At 36.5% G+C, this 22,845-nt stretch overlaps 1 protein-coding gene across 2 annotated transcripts in view; it reads right to left on the reverse strand.

Moving 5' to 3' along the window:
• Nucleotides 1-448: 448 nt before the first annotated feature.
• Nucleotides 449-22,845, reverse strand: part of STAP1 (signal transducing adaptor family member 1) — a 53,336-nt gene continuing 30,939 nt past the window's right edge. Inside the window, exons 5-10 of one of the 2 annotated variants that reach the window (XR_014244015.1) lie at nt 21,437-21,609; nt 19,769-19,897; nt 15,460-15,529; nt 13,112-13,208; nt 5,893-9,812; nt 449-5,103 (exon numbers count right to left, since the gene is read on the reverse strand). Coding sequence is in view for 1 of the 2 variants with exons in the window: in XM_082390282.1 (XP_082246408.1) it covers nt 9,781-9,812; nt 13,112-13,208; nt 15,460-15,529; nt 19,769-19,897; nt 21,437-21,609 (501 nt within the window). In the remaining variant the exon portion in view is untranslated. Of the gene's footprint in view, nt 9,813-13,111; nt 13,209-15,459; nt 15,530-19,768; nt 19,898-21,436; nt 21,610-22,845 lie in introns of both variants that reach the window. The other variant, XM_082390282.1, reaches the window with a different exon arrangement.

Here is a 22,845-nt window from a genome sequence, read left to right on the forward strand (position 1 = left end):
GCAGTGCCACCAAAGTCTTATGTCATATCCATATATGTATACGTCTCTTGCTGGATTTCTTGTTCCTTCTTTTCTATCCCTGTGATGGTATACTTCTTCATCACAATAGCTGATACATTGTTTTTGATATTTGGCAGAACAAGTCCTCCCAACTTATAGTTCTGTAAAAGTGTCTTGGTTATTTTTAGCCCTTTGTATTTTCAGTTCTCTAATTTCAAACATGTAAATCTATCACTTAGCAGTTTCTAATTGTCCTGCTGAAATTTTATATCTTTTATCTACCTGGACATGAAAAGCATGATTATTTTATAGTCTGTGTTTAATAATTCCCAAATCTGAAGCTCTCCTGGGGTCTCTTTTTATATTTTTGTTTCTGCTAATTCTTATTTATCTTGTATCCTTGTATATGTGGTTATCTTTTTTTTTTTTTTCACACACACACACTGTATTTTATTTTTACAAGAGAAAAATAGACTGACACCAAGCATTGTACATGGATGACCACAACAAAAGCAACAATGATTGCAATTACCAAACATGAAACACACTCATACTATGTCATAATATTGACATTCAGTCCAGTAATCCTCCACTGTAACAGCTCCTTTACTTTGCAGTGAAAATTGATTTGTATATTCTTTGCCTCTGAGTCCTTGTGGGATTTTTTTTTTTAATTCAAACAGAAAGTCTGTGTGGTTATCTTTAATTGTATGCCAATATTATATTTGAAAGCTTGCTTGTAGAAATATAGTTGACCCTTGAACAACACAAATTTGAACTGCCTGGGTCCACTTATGTGTGGATTTTTTTTTCACTAAATACTACATACTACAGTATTATATGATTTGTGGAAATGGAACTTTGGTTACAGAGGACTGACTGTAAAGTCATAAGCAGATTTTCAACTGTGCAGAGGGTTAGTGTCCTAATTCCCGTGTTGTTCAAAGATCAACTGCAATTTGATGCCCAATAAGATATTTTCATCCTCCACAGAGTTTTTTTATGTGCTCTACTAGGCACTTGGGCACTAGTAGTTCAGGATCATTTTGACCCAATTTCAGAAACTGAGATTTTCTGAATCATCCATGTGACTCAGAGCTGAGCTAACTGTACTAGTGCCCTTACTGCCTGTTAATCCTTACTTCAGAAACTCTTCAGGCTTACTAAGTGTGGATTTGGGTTACCAGAGCTAGTGCCCCCACCTCTTGGCTGGCACTACATTCTACCTTTGAATCCCAAGTCCCTTAGCTCTGCTCAGCTTCTCAGTAGCCTCTTAAAAATCTGCAAAATCTCCCAGAGTACAAGTGGTCACAAATGAAGAATTCATTTCCTTTATGAATTTCTATTTTCTCCCAGATATTAACTTGATAATTATTCACTAACTTAGCTTTCTAATATCATCCAATACTTTTTCAAATATATTTGAAATATTTCTAAATATTCTCAAGTGAGAATGTTAAATCCAAATTACTCAGCCCACTTTATTTCCTGTTGATTATGTGTAAAGTGTAATTGATATCTTTGTATTGCTTCTGTATCTAGAAACTTACTAAACTCTAATGATGCTTGTAAGTTATTTGCAAATTCTTTTGGATAGTCTACATAATCTTTAAATGGGGACAGTGATTTGTTTTTTCTGAGATCCAAATTTTGGTTTTATTAATCCTCTCTATGTTTGTTTTCTGTTTCATTAATTTCTGCTTTTATCAATATTACTTATTTTTTCTATTTTGTTTGGAGTTTTTTATTGTTCTTGTTTCTAATTTCTTGCGGTAGATGCTTACCTCATTCATTTTCAGCCTTTATTTTCCATTTTTCATTAGGGGTTGTTCCTCTTCAACTCTTGGGTTTTTTAGGAGAGTGTTCCTTCATTACTGACATAGAGTTTGGATTTGGGGTTTTTTTTTTAAATCCAATTTGATATTCTTTGTCTTTTAACTGGAACACTAAAGCCGTTTACATTTAATATCATGACTAATAGATTTATGTCTGCCATTTTATTTTATGGGGGTTTGTTTTTTGTCTAGCTTGTTCTATGATTCTTTTTCTCTATTTTCTTGCCTTTTTAAATTTGTATTTACTTTTGTTTTTTAATTCCATTTATGCCAATTATTAACTGTCTCTCAATTCTAGACACCCTTCTGTATTCTGGAGAATTCTGGAGAATACTATATTTCTCCTTCACCATCTAGCTTCCTTTAGGTTCCACAAATAGGGGGCACTAGAAGGAGACTGGAAAGCTGGAGAACGGGAGAAGAGACTTTGACCATTGCCATTTGCTTCCTGATCATCAGCATCACCTCAGCAATGGCTTTTCTCCCAGTAGTTGTGGTTGGTTCCCAGGGTCTACCTTTTTTCTGGCTCTCTGCAGGGTATCTGTTCTAGGTTTCCAGGTTCTAATAATCCTACTTTCTTCCCTTTAATAGTTGTGTCCCTTGCGGACATTTTGACTTCTCACAAAACCTGTTTAACCAATTCCTTATGTTAAATTCTTTCTTAATATAAATAATACGGTTTCTCTTTTCCTGAACTATACACATTTTTTTCTTTACTACTTTAGTGGCTTTTATTTTTTGATGATTACCCTATATTACAACATGCATATTCAGATTAAGTCAGACCAAAGTTAATCATTATCTTTACATTTGGGAAGATTATAATTTCCAAAGATAGCCACAGCGATATTTGTAGTCTCACATGCTTTTCTAGAAGCTTGCCACCCCCCAATCACCATCAAGCAACAGAATGTTTCCACTTACTTTGAAACAAGAATTTATGACTACCTCAACTAATACAACAGAATGCAGCATATGTTATTGCACAACTTCAAGGTTAGATCATGAAAGATTATATGGCATCTGCATGGCTGGCTCTCAGTCTCTTTTGCTTGCTCTTTCCCTCTTGGAAAGCTCACCCTTGTAATCCAGATACCATGTTGTGAGGAAGCCTAAACTAGCCCCCAGGAGAGAAACTGAGACCCCTAACCTACAGTCAGCATCAGGTGTCAGACATATGAGTAAGCAAGTTTTCAAGTGATTCCAGGCCCCAGACTTCATGGAGCAGAGACAAGCCATCCCTGCTGTGCCCAGCTGAATTCCTGCCCCACAGAATCTGTGAACATGGATTGTTCATGCAACTTAGTTTGGGGATTATTTGTTACCCAGACGTAATAACTAGAACAACTGTCTAACTAGCAGCTTGCATACTATGGTCATGTATTTTATTTGTTTTGTATTTTAATTCCATTGTCAAGTACTTCAACGTCTTTTAATTCTATAGACTTTATTATTTTCTTATATAGTCAATGTTTATATTTATACACACACATATATATCACTTTCTTTACTCTTTATTCTCCTTTGTGCCTCAGGCTTACCATCTGGGATCAATTTCTTTCTACCTGAAATATTTCCTCTAGAATTTCATATTGTGACAGTCCACTGGTAGCATAACTTGCTCATGATTTCTTTGTCTGAAAATATCTTTATTTTGCTCTCATTCTGCAGAGGTATGTTTGTTGAATGTAAAATTCTAATTTGGCCTTTATTATCTTTCAACATGTTGGAAATATTTTTCTACTCTCTTATGACTTCCTCTTTGGCTCTTGAGTCAACTGTCAAGCTAAATATTACATCTCAAAAACAAATATCTGCTTTCATTGTATGTGGTATAATTATGTGTCTGGGTATGGATTTCTTTTGTTAATCCTGTTTAGGATTTGTTCAGCTCTTTGAATCTAGATTTGTGTGTTTTGTTAGTTCATTACTCCTTCACATATTGCCTATATCCCCATTCTCTTTTCTTATATGAGGATTCTCATTACACGTGGCAGACTTACTCTGCCTTCCATATATTTATCACCCTCTCTTCTGTATTTTCCAATTGTTTTTGTCTTGTCAGGATTTATACTGTATAATTTCTTCTGACATATTCTACTTTACTTCTCTTCATCTGTTTCATACATACTATTAAATCCATCCATTTTGTTTTTAATTTTGGTTGTATTTTTCAGTCCTATAAGTTCTATTTGGTTCTCTTTTTTAAAACTGCTAGAACACTTTTTATAGTTTCCCATCCTCTGCAGATATTGTCTAACATGTATTTAAACTATGAGGGCCATTTTATGGTTTCATCAATTTCAATTTCTGCAGTTTTTGTGGCTCTTTTCCTGTTGTTTCTCCCAGCTCAATGTGTTGGTGGCCTTCTATTAGACTCTCCACCTTGGTCAGGCCCTGGGCTTTGATTTCTTTCTCCCTGTCCATTCCTTTCACTTTATTGCAGTCAACCACTTTGCCTCACTATCTTCGAGTCCATTTTTTTAAGCGTCCTATATTAAGAACTGCATTTCTTTTAGATTGCAAGAATTCATTCTTAACATTTGAGATGGTAACAAATTGGAGCTCTTGAGTCTCTTGTTATAGTCTCTTATCTATATTTGGACTAACTTAATTGTGAGGCCCTTGAGAATAAGAGATAGATAGGTCGATCTTTTGTAATCTATGCATCAGTTAACAGTTGATATTATGGTAGATTTCAGAGAAGTATTTCACAAACTTTATTGTGTGTAGTAAACTTTATTGTGATGTGTTTTAAAAGAGCAGATTATTGGACCAACCCCCAGAAATTAATTCACTCAGTCTGAGGGCAGCTTAGGAGTCTGCATATTTTTAGGCATCCTAGATAACTCATTGAATGAGTTTGCTAGGGCTGCCATAACAAATACCACAGACTGAGTGGCTTAAACAACAGAAATATATTTCTTCAGTTGCAGAGGCTAAAAGTCCAAGATTGATGTGTCAGTAGAGTTGATTTCTTCTGAGGCCTTTCTTGTTGGCTTTGTTGATGGTCATCTTCTCCCTCTGTCTCACGTAGTCTTTCTTCTGTGTGTGTTTGTGATCTACTCTCTTCTTCTTATAAAGATACATCTTTATAAGGTGTTGGAGCTAAGAGGACCTTAAGAATCCATTGCTAACCCCTTCATTTTTTCAGATGAAGAAACCAAAGAAGCCAAACATTGAAATAATTAGAACCAGGAGTAGAATATAAGCCATATCTTTTGATTCTTAGTTGATTCCCAATTTGAATGACCATCAATTTAGAAGACTGTTTTTCAAGAAAAAAAAGTTTATGAAAAAATGTCCCTGAGATTTTAGTTCAGTAGATCTTGTGTGGGGCTGAAGAATTAGTATTTTTAAGGAATTCTAAGTGATTAGTCTCATACTGTGTTGTATTTGTGAAATGGGTGATTATGTAGCCTTTTACCATCCTTATAAATTAATGTTTTTTACAAAAGGAGGTATGGGTTGACTTTGAGCCAGCGAAGAGACAACTTGAGGGAAAACATGGAAAATGATAAATTTCACTTATTGCCAATAACCAAAAAGTGTGGCATAGAGTATTTCCGTTGGGAAAGGACTTCTCCTAGTACTTTTCATGTCTCTAGTTTTTAGCTGGGTAATTAAAATAACTTAACATTTCATAAATTGGTCAAATCAGATTTTAACAAAATCTTATGAGGCTTTTTTGGACTTGCTAGAATTTATGAGAACTAGAGAATCTGCTGTGGAGATTGTATAGAGGTAAATGTATTAAACTGAAGCCCTGGGAAATAAAAACTCCATTTAGAGAGAACCATATGTTTTCAACTTATATCAGTGCATGGGAATGCATATATCTATGAGTTACCCTCACAGCCATATACTATGGTTTTCTAGTAAATTGTTTTCATTCTGATAAGATAATGAAATTGTATGCTGCAGTGTTTAATTCTGGTATCCAAGTAAGTGACTTTGTAATCAGGATCAGGAAGATAGAGATAATTTTCTTTAAAAGTAATATCTTCCTTTTGAAAATAATAAATTACCAAGATACATGAAAGTATAATAGTTTTACCATTTTATTTTATGCAATATGTAGATTTTTCTTCAACCTCTCTCTTCTCCCTTCTGTGGTGGGTTCTTGGCCTAGAAATTGTGGGTGGGAAAGCTTGATTGAACCAATGTGGAAGAGGATAGTTCTTTATTTTCAACATGAACAATTTTCCTGCTTGTACTTGAAAGCTTCAGCAGTATGTGTCAGAGTGGATTTTTACCTTTTTTGTAGTTTTTCTTAGAAAGTCCTATTTCCACTGTCATTTACTCTTCCAGTTTACTCTTCCATCATCATTCTGCTTTTGAAAGAAAATATATTACTCTACAGAAGACAGTGTGACTATCTGAAGTCTCTCTTCATGTTTCCTTCTAACTCTGTTCATCTGTCATTCCCTACTCCTATAACAAGGGAATCTAAAATGCAGGGAGGTTGATAATTTGTTCCTGATCACAAAGCAAGCTGAACCAGTTGAGCCACCAGAATAATAGTAATAGCAGAGAACTAAACTAAAGAAACCACTGCCTAAGTCCCAGGCTAATTCCTGAGATATACATGCGTAAGAGAGCCCCAAAGCAACATACCAAAGGTTTTGAAACTGAACTGATATTGGAACACTTCCCAGAGAAAGTAAGGCAAAATTAATTCAATCTAATCAGGATGATTGCCTGCTTAAAAGAAAAATCTCCGGAGGATTTTAATAGGACCCAGAGGCTCATGACATAATATTCAAATTAAAATATCCAAGATACAATTCAAAATTACTTGGTAAACAAAGAGGCAAAAAAACGAGACCACTTCTTAAGGGAAAAGACAACAGATGCCAACACTAAAATAACCAAGATATTGAAATTGTCAAAGATTTTGAAGAGCTATGCTCCATGAGATGGTGATAAATATTCTTGAAACAAACAGTAGGATAGATGTTCTCTACAAAGGAAGAAAAATTATACCAAGCAGAAATTTTCAAAATAAAACTGAAATTAAAAAGATCACTGGATAGATTCAGTAAAAGTTCTTCAAGTTGAAGATAAATGATACCACAGGAAAAAGAAAGAGCAATAGGTAGGAGTTATCTAGGTAATAATAGACTACTTTTCTCACATTCTTTAATATGTTTATAACAATTGAAAGCAAAAATTATAATGCTTGTTGGGGTTTTCAGTGTTAGGTAGATGTAATATATATGACAACTATAACATGGAGGGGAGAGTAAAGGGACCTATATGGTTGCAAGTCACTATTGGTTACAAACAAGTCACAGTTGCAACCCACCCTCAAGATACAGGGTTTACACAGTGTGTGAATACCAGGAAATGGGAATCGTGGTAACCAATAGAATATGGCAAAGGTGATGGGATGTCAATACCATCGTTACGTTACATTGCATAAGACTCCACCTTGCTAGTAGATTTGCTCAATAGTCCCTCCTTCCTTCTCCCTACCTCCACCTCCATTGGTATCTTTGAAGAAGCTGGCTGCTATGAATCCTAGAGCTGCAAGAAGTGAATTCTCCAAACAACCTGATTTGAAAATGGATCCTTCCAGGTCAAGTCTCAGATGAAAACCCAGTCCTAGCCAACACCTTGATCGCAACTTTGCAAAAGCCCCAGCTAAGCCAGGTCCAGACTCCTAACCCACAGACACAGGAAAAGATGGAGTGAGGGGAGAGAGAATATGAATATACACAAATATTTATCACTGGAGCTGCAGAACCACTAAGAAGGTTTTTTAAAGAGGTTTCAGAAATGAACATGGATTTGGATTTAAGCTTCACTTACTAGCTTCGTGTGTGACTTCTTTAAATGTATGTGAAAACTAAAGTGTTGCTTTTCTTGATTATAAAATGGAGATAGATAGTATATCTTCCTCATAAGATTCTTGGGAGCAGTAAGGCGAGATGATTCATGTAATCCTGGCTCTTCACATAGAGCCTGGAATGTAGGACATGTACAGATAATTGTGATGGTCCTTTTGTGTTTCTGAGAGTGACAGTTTTCCTCTGGGAAACAGAGAATATTGCTTCCTCCTTCCCCAATGCTATGCTTAGGCATTCAGTCATCCAGTTATTCCACCAACATCCATCAGTTTCCACTCTGTACCAGGCCCTGGGTCAGAAGACTATTTATTGAAGACTCAGAAAAAATGAACCAGTTCCTTGAAAGACACTACCAAAATACTCTCAAGAAAAAAATAGATAACCTGAATTGTCCTACATCTAAATTCAATTAAAGAAACTGAATTCATAGTTTAAAACCTTCCAGCAAAGAAATCTTCAGGCCTATAGGGTGAATTCTACCAAATATTTAAGGAAGAAATAATACCAATTCTACACACATCTTACAGACTATAAAGAAAAGAGAATACTTCTCAGCTCATTTTTTGATGCCAGCATTGCATTAATACCAAAACTAGACAAAATTGTTTTGAAAAACAGATTAATACATATGATCAAGTGGGTATATGCAAGGGTGGTTCAAAAATGGAAAATCTATCAATTCACCATATTAATCAAATAAAAGGAAAAATCATGATCATCTCAATAGGTACAGAAAAATCATTTGGCAAAATTCAACATCCTTTCATGATTCAAAAACAAAAATAAAACTACTTCAGCAAACCAGGAATTGAAGGAAACTTCCTCAGTTTGATAAAGGGCATTTTAAAAATAATAATAATAAAAAAAAAAACTATAGCCAACATCATACTTATTAGTAAAAGGTGGAATGTTTTTCCTTTAAAACTGGGAGAAAGACAAGGATATCCACTCTTACCATTTCAATTCATCATTGTTCTAGACAGTCCAGCCAGTAAGTACAATAATACAAGAAAAATAAATAAAAGGTATCCAGATTGGACAACATGAACTGAAACTGTCTCTAGTCACAGATAACATGATTTCTACATATAAAATTCCAAGGAATCAACAACCAAAAAAAAGGCTTTTAGAAATGAATAAGTGATATTAGCAAAATCTTGGAATATAAGATATAAGATACAAAAATTATATTTCTATATAATACCAATGAACAATTGGAGTTCAGAATTTTTCAAACAGTACCATTTAGAGTAGCACCCAAAAATTAAATACTTAGCAATTAATCTAACGAAATATGTGCAGGCTCTGTATGCTGAAAACTACAAAAGCATTGTAAAAGAAAGACAACATAAATAAATGGAGGGATATACTTCTTTCTCGATTGGAAGACTCAGTATTCGCAAGATGTCACTTCTCCCTGAATTGATTTATAGATTCAACAAAATCCAAATCAAAACCCAGGAGAATTTGTCTGTAGATAACAACAAGCTGATTCTAAAACTTATACTAAAAGGCAAAGAAACTAGATTGGTCCAAACAATTTTAAGAAGAATAAAGTTAGACTTATACCTCTTGATTTCAAGAATTACTGTAAAGCTACAGTAATCAAGATAGTGTGCTGTTGGCACAAGGGTAGGAACATAATCATTGGAAACTGATTCACAAAAAATATGTTGAATCGATTTTTTATGAAGGCGTAGAGGCTATTTAATGAAGAAAGGATGATCTTTATAAACAAATGGTCCTAGAACAATTACATATCTAAATGCAAATGAACCTTGACTCATCCCTCACACCTTAAACAAAAATTCCAAATGGATCATAGACCTAAATTAAAACATAAAACTAGGAATTCCCTGGCGATCCAGTGGTTAGGACTCAGCACTTTCACTGCCAGGGCCTGGGTTCGATCACTGGTCGGGGAACTAAGATCCCACAAGCTGCATGGTATGGCCAAAAATAAATAAAACTGTAACACTTCTAAAAGAAAACATAAGAAAAAAGTCTTCATGATCTTGGGTTAGGCAAAGAATTCTCAGCTACAACACCAAAAGTTCAATCCATAGAAGCAAAAATTGATAAATTGTACTTCATCAAAATTTAAGACTCTGCTTTGCAAAAGATGCTGTTAAAAGAATGAAAAAAAAATTGTTAATCACATATCTGACAAAGGACTTGTATTCAGAATATGAACAGAACTGTCAAAATTCCACCATAAGAAAACAACCCAATAAAAATATGGGCAAGATATTTAGGCCTATATTTTACCAAATTAGATATATGAATGGCAAATAGCACATGAAAAGATGCTCAGCGTCCTTAATTGTTAGGGAAATGCATATTAAAATTACAGAGATACCACTACAAACTTACTAGAATAACTTTTTTTTAAACATCTTTATAGGAGTATAATTGCTTTACAATGTTGTGTTTCTGCTGTATAACAAAGTGACTCAGCTATATGTATACATATATACCCATATCCCTTCCCTCTTGCACCTCCCTCCCCCCCCATCCCACCCTCTAGGTGGTCACAAAACACCGAGCTGATCTCCCTGTGCTATGCAGGTGCTTCCCACTAGCTATCTATTTTACATTTGGTAGTGTATATATGTCCATGCCACTCTCTCAGTCTGTCCCAGCTTACCCTTCCCCCTCCCCATGTCCTCAAGTCCATTCTCTACATCTGCGTCTAGAATAACTTTTTTAAAGATAATATGAAGTGCTGGCAAGGATGCAACCAGAGCTTTCAGACATTGATGGTAGAGATGTAAAAAGGTGGGACCACCTGTGAGAAGAGTTTTACAGTTTCTTATAAAAAGTTAGACATATACTTATGACCCAGTAATCTCATTCCTAGATATTTTACCAAAGTGAAATGAAGACTTATTTTCACATAAAAATCTGCATATGAATATTTATATAGCTTAATAATTTCACAAAACTGGAAACAACCCTAATATATTTAAATTGGTGAATGGATAAACAAACTGGTACCTCCCTACAGAAAAATACTGTTCATAAATAAAAAAGAGTGAGCTCTAATACACAACACTTGTGTGAATCTATACATTATAATGAGTGAAAGAAATCAATGTCAGAAGGTTCCATACTGTGATTCCATTTATATGACATTCTGGAAAAATGCTAAACTATAGGAATGGAAACAGATCAGTGGTTGCCAGGGATTGTGTGTGAGAAGAAGGGTTGACTAGAAAGGAAGAACATTAGGGCTTTTTTTGAGATGATGCAACTTTCTGTGCCTTGATTGTGGTGATAGTTGTCAAAACTCATAGAACTATACACCAAAAAGAATTTTATTTATACAAATTAGATAATTTTTTAAAAGAAAGGAAGAAAAATAACTCCTGTACATAAGATACAGTAATCAAGATAGTGTGCTGTTGGCAAAAGGGTAGGAACATAATCATTGGAATCATTCAGTTCACAGCTTCTATATGAAAAGCTCCAAGAGGGCCATACTTTGTTCTCAACACTAAGAATTCCTAGCCCAGGTACATGCAGCTACCCTTCCCTCCTTAACTACTCCGAGTTCTCATGTGAGAGAATATGGGCTAACCTCCTCCAGGATTAGAGACCACATGAAGAGAGAGGTTCAGCCAGCCCCAGCTGACCACCAGCACCAGATGTGCGAATGAGCCCAACTTGGACCCTGCAGCTCCAGTCAAGCCATCAGCTGGTTATAGTCCTGTGAATGACACCAGGTGAGACTAGCAGAAGAACTGCCCAACTGAATCCAGTCCAAACTGCTGATGTGCAGAGTCATGAGCAAATAAAGCGGTTGTTGATTTAACCACCATGGTTTAGGGGTGGTTTGTTACACAGCATTAAATAACTGACACAATATCATCCATAGAGGAGGCAAATTATATTGGATCCCTCACCCCTGTTTTTTTTTTTTAAATTATTTTAGAGATATTACAGGAAATCCTTTCATCTCTGGGGGGAAAAAAAAAGAAAAACCACATTAATAGCACATTCCCAAAGATTTCTATTAGGTGGTATTTTCCTGCATAAAGCCCAGGCAATGTATTATGCTGACATATCTATAATAACATGTTCATCCTTTGTGGTTATATTTTAAGATAGAGAAGGTCAAAGATGAGAAGGAGAGAGCTGACGGGACCAATAATCTGTAGTTGACAAAGTGAGACTAAGGGGGGACATGGTGGCAGTTTTTAAATATTTGATGGGCTTTTTAAAACCATGTGTTGTTTTAAAGCCAAAAGTTGGATTAATATGTATAAGGTAAAGGAAGAATGTTTCAGACTCAGTAGTAGAAATAATTATCTAAAATGAGAGCTGGCCAAAAGTGAACAATGCTGCGTCAAAAATCAGTGAGGTGGCTGTCATTAAGAATTTACAAACTGGTCACATCTTAGAGATGTTTTCTGTATTGAGTGTGCAGGTGATTCCTATACAGAATGAGACACTATACTAGATAATTTTCTAAAGTTCCTTCAGACTCTGAGTTTACTAAAATTATTTGGCATCACAAGAGTCATACCCATGTTTTAAAACTTGGACCTTTAAAGCTTGCCGTCCTTTTAATTAGTGAGACTTTCCAGATATGCCCTGATGCCGGTAACCAAACCAAGTTGTTTTGTCTCATAATCTGTAGATATTTTTTCTCTCCTGCTTACAGCTTGTCAAGTGACCATGTGCACCAGGGATTGTTTCAAAGGATGGAAAGAAACTGTCACGTCCAGCCTGCCCTGCTTTGCCAAAAACTGGACTACAAACAGGGCCAGCTTTGTGGTCATGTGAACTGTGTACTTGCACTGGGTCTCATGCTTGGTTTAATGGTCTGCTACCACTGTTTTGAAATTCTTCATAACTTATGAACAAGGGGCCCCACAGCCAATCCTAACTACGATCTTCATCTGTAGTTCCTCACTACCCACCTACTACTTGTTATCTTGCACTCTGCCTTCTGCCTTTACAGTGGAATAAGATCGCACTCTCAAGTCATCTATTGCCTAATGACCAATCCCCATAGTGTCCCCTTAATCCTCGTCCATTTTCATGTCTCAAGCATCTGACATTGTTGACAGACCATACCTTTAAATTCCCTGTTTGGTTTCCGTGACTCTGTATGGCTTTCTTCTCATCAAATTTGTTTGATAAAGTTGATAAAGTTGAGTAGAATGATGGAATGAAGTTAATAGTCACAATACATGCCTCAGGATTTGTTTCTCTAGAGTGGGCATATACTGTATCCACCAGGAATTATTGGTACTTCCCTTATTTTCACAGGGTCAGTGACAAAATGATTTCCAAATGGATAAATTTAAAGGCTGAACTATATAATCCTACCTGGTTGGTATTACAAATCATATATAGGTTTTTTTGTTGTTGTTTTGTTTTCCTTTTCTTAATATAGCAATGAAATGAAGAACATACCAAGGGTTTCATCAGTTGAATATATAAATGGCCGTAAATTTCCTCGAGTCTCCTTCACGAAATAATCAATGACGCTGAAAAGATTTGGGAGTGTTACCTGTATACAGAGAATGAGAGAAGGCTCAGTGTCACCTGTGTAAAGATAGAGTAAGAGAAAGCTCAAATGAAATTTAATGGAGATTACTGTGTATTTCCTATCCTCCAGAAAATTGTGTCAATTCCTCACTTTAACAGCTTGCTGAATGGCCAAGGTTTTACCTACCCATGCATTTTCTTTCTCCTTTATAACCATATCTAATTCCCTATTAAGAAATTACCCCTTTCCTATTGTATACAATTTGGTGGACAATAATTAGTTACTCTGCTCTTTCCCAGTTACTGTATGAGAATGTGATTCAAGTTAGGCCCAAAAAAGCTCCCTTCCTGAAATTTGAACTAGAGTAGAGGATCAAGAAAGCAGATTCCTAATCAGATGATGCTTAGTACAAGTAACTGCTTCCTAGTCCCTGAAGGTTTTCTTGCCTTCCAGTCATTCTGTGGGCTTCCTATGTTCTTAAATTCTTTTTTTTGCTTGTTAACCATAATTGCTTTCTTCTGCTTGAAACTAAAGACCCCTTTAAAGCCAGAGAACTTAGCATTTTAATATCTCATTGTAACAGGCTAATTTACTTGGCTAGGAGTAACTAAAATGTCTTGCTACCCCCTAAGCCAATATTTTTTGACAAGTAAAACCAGGTTAAACCTGAATATCCCTGGTAAACTTAAAGAGGAAAAAGAATTCACGGAATGACAACCTGGTTGAAGGATAGGATTGGGGAGTATGAAAGGTGAAAGAATAATCCAGGCTGTTCACTTTGTGTACACTAGGGACTGTTGGGGCTAATGACAGATAAATGAGCCCCAGTTCACCTGTTGCAGAGGCACATTCTTCCTCCCCAGCCATTCTTCCAGTCACTTGGTTATTTGGATTATCCTTCAGCAATCTAATTCTCTGTTTCCTTCATTAGAATTTCTGAAAAAGCCCAGTCAGGCGTGGACATGAGAACTGAAAATCTCTGGGAGGCATTTATGGCAAAGATGTAAGTGGGGTATATGAAGCAGCAGCTGTCTTGCTCTTGGTAAAGGTCTGCACTCTAAGGGTTATGGCCAGACCATAAGAAATTCAACGCTACACTCCCTTTCTCTGGTCAGTACAATGGGCCTGGAAAGGCAGAGGAACTAGGAGCTCAGTTTTAGAGAAGATATCATAAACATCTTCAAGACCCATCGAATCCATTTAAGTGATAGCACTTTCCTGACCCAATCTTCCCACCACTGCAGCCTGAGATTACAGATGCTTCCTTTTCCCAGCATCCTGGACCACAGGCCACATTACTTCATTGTCACTGGCTGAAACCAGTGTAAATATCAGTTTTTCCACCTGTATAATAGGTGTTACCTCAGGGTAATGATAAAGATTAAATTAGATGGCCTGTGTGAAGTATTTGGCTCTGTGCCTAACATAGTATCGAATAGTTATGACTACAAGTCAGTTGGGGTAGCAGAGGGGTTGAAGACAAGGAAGAAATCCTCTCTTCACTACTTGTTACTATTAAGAGGGGAATTTCTGAACTTCTGCATGGTGGGTATTAAAGGACCAGGCATTTAAATATTTTTTTTCCCATTAGAAATAAGCACATTGGGGGCTTCCCTGGTGGCACAGTGGTTAGGAATCCGCCTGCCAATGCAGGGGACACAGGTTCGAGCCCTGGTCCGGGAAGATCCCACATGCCACGGAGCAACTAAACCCTTGCGCCACAACTACCGAGCCTGCGAGCCACAACTACTGAAGCCCGCACGCCTAGAGCCCATACTCCGCAACAAGAGAAGCCACCACAATGAGAAGCCTGTGCACCGCAACGAAGAGTAGCCCCCGCTCTCTGCAACTAGAGAAAGCCTGCGCACAACAACGAAGACCCAACGCAGCCAAAAATAAATAAATTTATAAATAAATAAATAAGCACATTGGAATACTTATATACTTCTAATTGGAGTATGTAAAATAGATGCTTAACAAAAATATTTTTCTCTCCCTGAGACAATTATATTGATAAAGATCTTCAGAGAAAGAAAGAAGTGGAAAGAATTGATAGCAGATGATCTTCTACTCTGCCTCCCCCACCTGCTCTTGCATCTCGTTTCTCACCCTGGATGTCTGCTACCTTCAGGACCCCTTAACATGGCTGTTTTTCGCCAGCACTATGTTCCTAGGCAAGGAGTCTGCTTTTCCACCTTACTTTGAATTATATAAGGTAGGTTTGGGAGGAAGCAGGAGAAAATTAATCAACAAAAAAGAAATAGTTACTTACAGGTTTTTCCAATTCAATCGTGTAGTTTTTTCCTACACTCAGCACTTTGTAGTGCTTGATTCTTGGCAGGCTAAAAAAAAAAAAGTTCATCTTCATTTAAGTATACTTACTATTGGGTCAAATCAAACTAAAGTGAGTATAAAATATCACCTGTACAGTAAAACTATGTTCCCATTACTCTAGTTTTCTATGTCTCGTTTTGGGGGTTTATACACTAGGGATATAGGAAACCTGGGTCATTGAGTGGATGAATGAGAAAGAATAACCAAGATATAAAATAGACAATATTATAAAATCCTATGTAGGCATATACATGTCAAATCTATATTCTCTATATTAAAAGGGAAGTAGAAAGAATTAACTGAAAGCAAATTCCTTTCTTCATCACTATTCCTATGAGAATGCCCTCAGTAGCTGTTCTTCCTGCTAGCCGTATACCACCGTGGATAATCTGCTAACTTCAGGTCTAACTTAGAGATATGGAAAATGGTAGGTGTTAAGTATTATACGAACATGTAGGTGAGAATGTAAGTATAGTAGATGAATCCTAATGTCTTCCTCTTCTGTAGTGACACAGCACTAAATTATTACCACCCTAGATATATGGTATTTTTTGACTAGAACTGGAAGTATGTTTACTAAAAATAGACTTATGTAATTTTGATATGAACTCCTTTGCCAGACTCTTTCTAATGAGGTTAAATATAACAAATACAATATGAATAAAAACTGTGACATCAGATCTATATCCTAAGTATAGAAACTCATTGCATTTGGTCACAACCCATATTTACAACAGAAAACGCTGTTATTTCTCGTAGCTCACTTGTTCGGAAAATGCAAATCAAAAGTTGGACTAATTTAGACCACCTTAAAAGAGATCTTGCTGCTATTGTGCAGGAAATATACAGTCTTTAAAGAGCCATTAGATCTCAGGATTTTGTTCATTTCATGCAGAACAGTAGCACAGGGTTCACATACAAATGGATCAAACACTCAATCCAACCAAGAAAAGAAAAGTATGAAAGAAAAAAGTCACTTTCTTGTGTGATCTAATTTAACTTTCAATCAGTTAGATTAAATTCCTTTTTTTAAAAATCTGTGAGAGCTGCATAGCACAGGGAGATCAGCTTGGTGCTTTGTGACCACCTAGAGTGGTGGGATAGGGAGGGTGGGAGGGAGATGCAAGAGGGAGGAGATATGGGAATATATGTATATGTATAGCTGATAACACACAATTGTAAAGCAATTATACTGCAATAAAGATCTTAAAAAAAAATCTGTGATAAATTTTTTTGCTAATTAAGAATTATTTTATTAAAATTTTTTAAAATTTCATTTACAAAACCTTAAAGTGGCTCAGAATAAAATCCAAAAGATATGCAGTACTTTATTTAAAAATATGTAAAACGTTATTGAAGGGCATTAAAGAAGAGTTAAATATTGGCACAAGAGGACAAGATCTCCAGGTAACAATATGGACTAATCCAAAAGCATGTCCTCAGGGTAAACATGAAGTTGTGGGTTGGTGAGTACAATATATCACTTCCATAAAACTTAAAAACATAAAACAATGCTATACAATAACTGTGGGACAAACATATGTAGAAAAAGGAGAAAGTAACCCAAAGTGTGTACCTTACCAGGACAGTGGTTGGGGGTGGGGAATGCGTTTGGCGGGAGGCGGGCAGATATGGAGTGTTTGGTTTGTCACAGCTAGGATTTGAAACACGGCAGTCTCAGCTTCAGATCTGACGCTAACAATTCCTCTAGGCTCCATGCCAAGTTCGCGGACTGCTGGTGGAGAAGGGCCAGAGGCTCAGGGTACCTGCCTCCACCTGCCTCCCACCCCGACCCCTACCGCCGCCCTCGAGCCAGCTCCTAGCTGAGACCGGCCCCATCCTGTCACTGCCCTGATCAGATGCTCTGCAGGTAAGAGGCGGGCTCAGGAGCCACCTCGCAGTGGACCTGGGTTCAGCTGTGTGACTTCGGGCAGGCTGCTGCCCTCCACAGGCTTCATTGTCTCATTGTGTAAAATGGGATGGTAGGTGGAATAAATTTGAATTCAGTTTTGTATACTCTTATTTTTTAAAGTGGAAGTAAACAGTTAAAGACATTCTGTATTTTATGTGCTATTCAATTTCCTAAACCCAAAAAAGGACAGACTCCTTGACCAGGATATACTAAATAGAAAATTTCACTTTTCTCCCAGGAGTTCTTACAATATCAGGAGTTCTCCCTGATATTTAATGCCAGTCATAACTTTTATTTATTTTGGATTGGTTTCAAGGGAGCCAATTAAATTATAAATCAAGTAAATTATCATGAGTAATCCATGATATTCTACCATATTAGTTGAAAATCCTTTAATTCCAAATGTTAGCCTATGATAAACAGAAAAAATAATGAAACCACAAGATGATTAAGCTGACATAGATATTCATATTGTGGAAAAATACACACACACACACACACACACACAGATTCTCTTACTTCACACACAGACTCAGGATCTGATTTACCATCTAACGTTCTTGCCACATGGCTAGTGTATAAAGACAAGTCTCTGTTTATATGAAGTAATTGGCAAGTGAATGAAGCTTCTTGGGTTGTAGCTCATACTAGCATTGCAGCCACATGCCATAATTTTAATTTTGTCCTGTAAGTGACTATTTTCTTTTATTTTTTAATTTATTTATTTATTTATTTATGGCTGTGTTGGGTCTTCGTTTCTGTGCGAGGGCTTTCTCTAGTTGCGGCAAGCAGGGACCACTCTTCATCGCGGTGCGCGGGCCTCTTACTATCACGGCCTCTCTTGTTGCGGAGCACAGGCTTCAGATACGCAGGCTCAGTAATTGTGGCTCACGGGCCCAGTTGCTCCGCGGCATGTGGGATCTTCCCAGACCAGGGCTCGAACCCGTGTCCCCTGCATTGGCAGGCAGATTCTCAACCACTGCACCACCAGGGAAGCCCAAGTGACTATTTTCTTTTTACTGCCTTTATTCACTTGCCAGTGTCTTCATATTTAATCTATTCAGAATTATTGATATTTATATATGGATCAGTAGCTAGATTCCTAGATAGATGTGTTATAGCTAAAAAAAAAAAAAAAAAATAGAATATTATCCACAGAAAGAATGTCAAATTCAAGAATCAAAGTTCTGTTTAAGCTCTTATATGAAAGATAATCATGTACTGAATATTTTCATTTAGGACAAAAATCACTATATTTCAATTATATTATCAGTTGTAAAAATGTTAACTAAGCCAGAGTCCCTATTGAAATGCAAGTTTTTATAGACTCTGAGGGAAGGAGTAGACTTTAAAAGATACAACCACCGTAGCTACACAGAAAAATCAACTTTTGCATGTAAATGTTACTATCAAAGGTAAACCATTTCACTAGAAAGAAATTATTAACCTTAACAAGAGGCTCCTAAGTGATTCTTTTTATAGAAAAGTCAGATTATGTCACTTCTTTATTCATCAGAGGCCAATGGCCTCTCATTATCATTCACAGTATAACCCCTTTCCCTACAATGACCAGTAGGGCTTAGAGCTGTCAGCCCTTCCCCCACCTCTGGAATCTCATCTCCTAACCCTTTCTCCTTGCTCACTCCACTGTAGTCCCAGTGGCCTCTTGTTTTTGAACAACCCAAGTCTTCTCCTACCTCTAGCCTTATGCACTGGCTTCCTGGAATGCTCTTGTCCTACATATTGGTATGGTTTGTTCCCTCACTTCCTTCAGGTCTCTGCTTAAATGTCAGTTAACAAAGGAGGATTTCCTTGACCACTCTATATGAAATAAACAACAACAGCAACCAGAAAAAATTTCTCTCTATATCACCTCTGAGAGTTCCCATCTCTGTCATCCTGCTTTATTACTTCCATAGACCTTATCATCATATACATGATATTTTTAGTTATGTATTTATAGTATGTGTGACCTTACTAGAATGTAGACGCCTTAAACCAGGGATGTTGTTTTGTTCACTGCTGTATCCTCAGTACCTAGAGTATTACTTGAGCTCATAGCTGCTCAATAAATATTTGTTGAAATGAATGAGTGAATGAATAATAGAACTATATCCAGGACCAAGTAATCTGCTCATTCTTCTTCTTCCCTACTACAAGTGTTAGCTTTGGCTGTCTTTAGCATTGTTTATATAACATTCCCTCCCTATTCTTGTGTTCACATTTTTATCCCCAATGAAACAAATAGCAGATGCTGATCGGAACTTGTGTGACTTTGCTTTCTAAAGTGATATCATGCTTTTAACAATTCCATACATTTTTAAATTAAACATACGCTGTCTCCTGCCGGATGGTGATAGAATAGTTTCTGCTGTCACTACCAGGCCTCAGGATCATATTTCCCAAGGAAGGGTTCGTCTCAAGCATCTCTGTTGCTTCTTTCCGGGATACTGTATAAAAACATCTACAGAGGTGAGATAAAAAACAGAATTTTTTTTTAACTGATGAAGATCATTACTTGAAAAAATGCTACTAAAATAACTCCTACAGCTACAGTTATTAAGTTTTCTTAAAATTTCCAGCTTTATTATTACAGTTAATTTGATATAATTATAATTACTATTATTACAAGCCTGTGCCACTATGAGTATGCTTATACTTAAGGCCCTCCTTCCCTCATTCCTCCAAAGCCTCTTTCTTTTTAAACAGTGAAGACCTGAAAAGTTATCTACTGATCAGTATATATTTACCATTACCACTTGAAAATCTAAGGCAAGAATTTACAATATATCCCAGTCTCAGTTTATAATAGTCTCTTGGATAAAAAATATTTGTTGGTGGTTTCTTTTCAGGGATACTATATATATATATATATATATATATATATATATATATATATATAAATACACACACATATATGTATATATATATGCTTCTCTTGTATGATCTCTGTTTTAAATAACATATTTAAGGGTATGTCTGAATTCACTCCTTTTGGTATAATATGGCTTTCTAATGGCATTGGTGGCATTTTTATGTGTAAAATTTTTAAGAAAGCACATCTCATTTTTTTTGCACTTCTTATTTTATAGTAAATATTATAGTCAATGAAAAGTCTGTTTTTTCAGCAGAAAAATATTTGGCAGTATATACAGTATACCAAGATGTTGAAAGAGAATATCTCTGAGTGGTGGGGCAAGGAATGATTTTAATTTTCTTTTATTTATCTGTAATAAATATGCATTACTTTTTTACTGAGCAAAAAAAAAAGAAAAAGAAGTAGTCTAGGTGCCTTTTAACCTATCAGTCCATCAGTTGTCCCTGGTTTCAGTTGAGTGATGGCTAGCAGGTTTCAGTGATTATAGTACAGAGAGAATACACATCAGAACCTGATGTCAAAGATGGTACCAGGACAAGTTTCATTGACAAGAAGATGAAGATTCCAGGGTTCACAGTCTTAGTCACATTTTTCAACAATATAAGAGTTAAAAAACAATTGTAGGCTGTTGCTGACTTCAGGATGTTCTGTGCCTCTTCATTTCCAACAACACCTTACCACTTTGCACATGTCTTCCTCAAAGTACGAGCCCAAGACTAATCATTGATTGATCAATTGAATAAAGCATTCAGGTATTTTAAATCTTTGGTATAATTTCCTGATCGAAACTCAGTCAATCATAGAGTTGCATGGTGAAAAAACCTCTTTCCTTCCTTCTACATAGCAGTTTTATTTAGGTTTGTTCTGTGGAAAAAAATCTATTTAGTCTAACTGTGTGGGTGGAGGGAGATTTCCTGTGTGGTAAGAGGCTTGGTTCAAATCTGCATGTTGCATTTCGTGATATGACATAGAAGAGGAAATGTGACATGTACTCATAGATATACTGTATATCCACAAGACAGCTTATTGTCCCTGGTTTAACAAGTCCAGTGACTAACTCTCCTTGATAATTAGAAATTAATTTTAACAATCTAATAAGTAAACTGAAGTTCATGGTGCACTTACGCTGGCATAGGGTTCAATACGTCCACATAATCTTCAATTGGTTCCTTCCCTTTTTCCGGAAATGAACTCGATGTCCGCTCTGTCTCAATCCTCCTTTTCTTTTCTCTCTCTAGGACTTCATGCAGTCTAATTACTTGCCCAGGACGGAGTGACCCATGTAGGGGAACTGACAGCTGAAACCAATTAAAGCAGCAGGCAAACAAGAAAGACAGCAGAGTAACTGGTTTTAGCAAAGATGAGCCTGTGCTGGTCCTAAGGAGCTTCTGTTACCTGACAGAGGTGGATGGATAGTATCATGAAGAGAGTGTCTTGGTGTTTTATTTTTTATTTTTTTTATTTTTTTATTTTTCCTCTTTGCTTTTTTTTTTCTTTAACATCTTTATTGGAGTATAATTGCTTTACAATGGTGTGTTAGTTTCTGCTGTATAACAAAGTGAATCAGTTATACATATGTTCCCATATCTCTTCCCTCTTGCATCTCCCTCCCTCCCACCCTCCCTATCCCACCCCTCTAGGTGGTCACAAAGCACCGAGCTGATCTCCCTGTGCTATGCGGCTGCTTCCCAGTAGCTATCTATTTTACATTTGGTAGTGTATATATGTCCATGCCACTCACTTTGTCACAGCTTACCCTTCCCCCTCCCCATATCCTCAAGTCCATTCTCTAGTAGGTCTGTGTCTTTATTCCCGTCTTGCCACTAGGTTCTTCATGACCATTTTTTTTTTTTTTTTTTAGATTCCATATATATGTGTTAGCATACTGTATTTGTTTTTCTCTTTCTGACTTACTTCACTCTGTATGACAGACGATCTTGGTGTTTTAGAACTGCCTCTAAACCAGCTAGAACCTGCACAGGGCGCCTGACTTTCTTCCAAGAAACATTCCTTTTGATCTGGTCCAAAGCTAAGTACACGCACCTGGCACCACAAGCTGATTCAGGTAACATCAAACCTCTCATTTTTTATTCTGAGCTCGCTGGATCTCACTGCCAGGGAAGTCCTAGAGTGCCTGCAAGTTGCCCAGCTATCCCACAGATAACCTGGAATAAGCTCCACCAACCATATGGCAACATGGGGTCGAGATGGAACTATCCGTTAGATGACTGAGAATCAGCAATGAGAGGTCTATATTTTCGTGTGTTTGTGTTTGTATTTTGAATTTTCACTCACACATTAGGATTATGATACTGCTCTATCAAGTTTTTAAAAAATCTCTTCTAGAAATGTGTTTGGATTGAGTCATCTATATTCTCCTGATCTATATTTATACCCCTAATTTAAACTTCATTATGACCAGCTATGTACTCTTAGAAGTTATAATCTAAATGGTAGAATATTTTTCTTCATGTGACACAACCTAGCCTATATTTTGAGGCAGCTGTGTCTGAATATCATCTTGATCTCCAGAG

Source organism: Balaenoptera borealis (assembly GCF_965194805.1).
Source record: "Balaenoptera borealis genome assembly, chromosome: 4".
Classification (NCBI taxonomy): domain Eukaryota; kingdom Metazoa; phylum Chordata; class Mammalia; order Artiodactyla; family Balaenopteridae; genus Balaenoptera; species Balaenoptera borealis.